At 42.5% G+C, this 414-nt stretch overlaps 1 protein-coding gene across 1 annotated transcript; it reads left to right on the top strand.

The window, feature by feature from the left end:
• Nucleotides 1-5: 5 nt before the first annotated feature.
• PADG_12118 (uncharacterized protein) lies at nt 6-388 on the top strand (the record flags this gene model as incomplete). The annotated part of the gene is made up of 2 exons (XM_010763674.1): nt 6-91; nt 295-388. 2 exons carry the CDS (start codon nt 6-8, stop codon nt 386-388), a joined length of 180 nt encoding a protein of 59 aa, XP_010761976.1.
• Nucleotides 389-414: the final 26 nt, after the last annotated feature.

Raw genomic sequence — 414 nt, forward strand, 5'->3', positions numbered from 1 at the left:
GTCCCATGGAGGAAAATGACGTCACAGGCTACCTGACGTCACCAGCTTCAAGATCAGGAAATGACACGGATGGTAACTGCCTCCATGAAAGGTATTATATACATATATATGTATATATAGAGCCCCTACCTCATAAACAAACATCTATCATTGCTTATGTGCTTCTGCAGCCCAACTTTCAAAACAAATGGCCATTGGATATCGAAAACAAAACAGAACCCCCCCCCCCTCCCCCCCCCTATCTCCAAAAAAAGGGTGGAGATCATATACATATATATACTTATGAAATACTAGGCTCATCGGTTGGAAAAGACCCGGTGCAATCACAGCAGAAAGTGTTGATTTTTTGATCCGGACTCGCCATTCTTACCGGTTTTGCGGGGCGTAATCAAATTCTACATTTTTTGAGAAAGA

This window comes from Paracoccidioides brasiliensis, assembly GCF_000150735.1.
Source record: "Paracoccidioides brasiliensis Pb18 unplaced genomic scaffold supercont2.8, whole genome shotgun sequence".
Classification (NCBI taxonomy): Eukaryota; Fungi; Ascomycota; class Eurotiomycetes; order Onygenales; family Ajellomycetaceae; genus Paracoccidioides; species Paracoccidioides brasiliensis.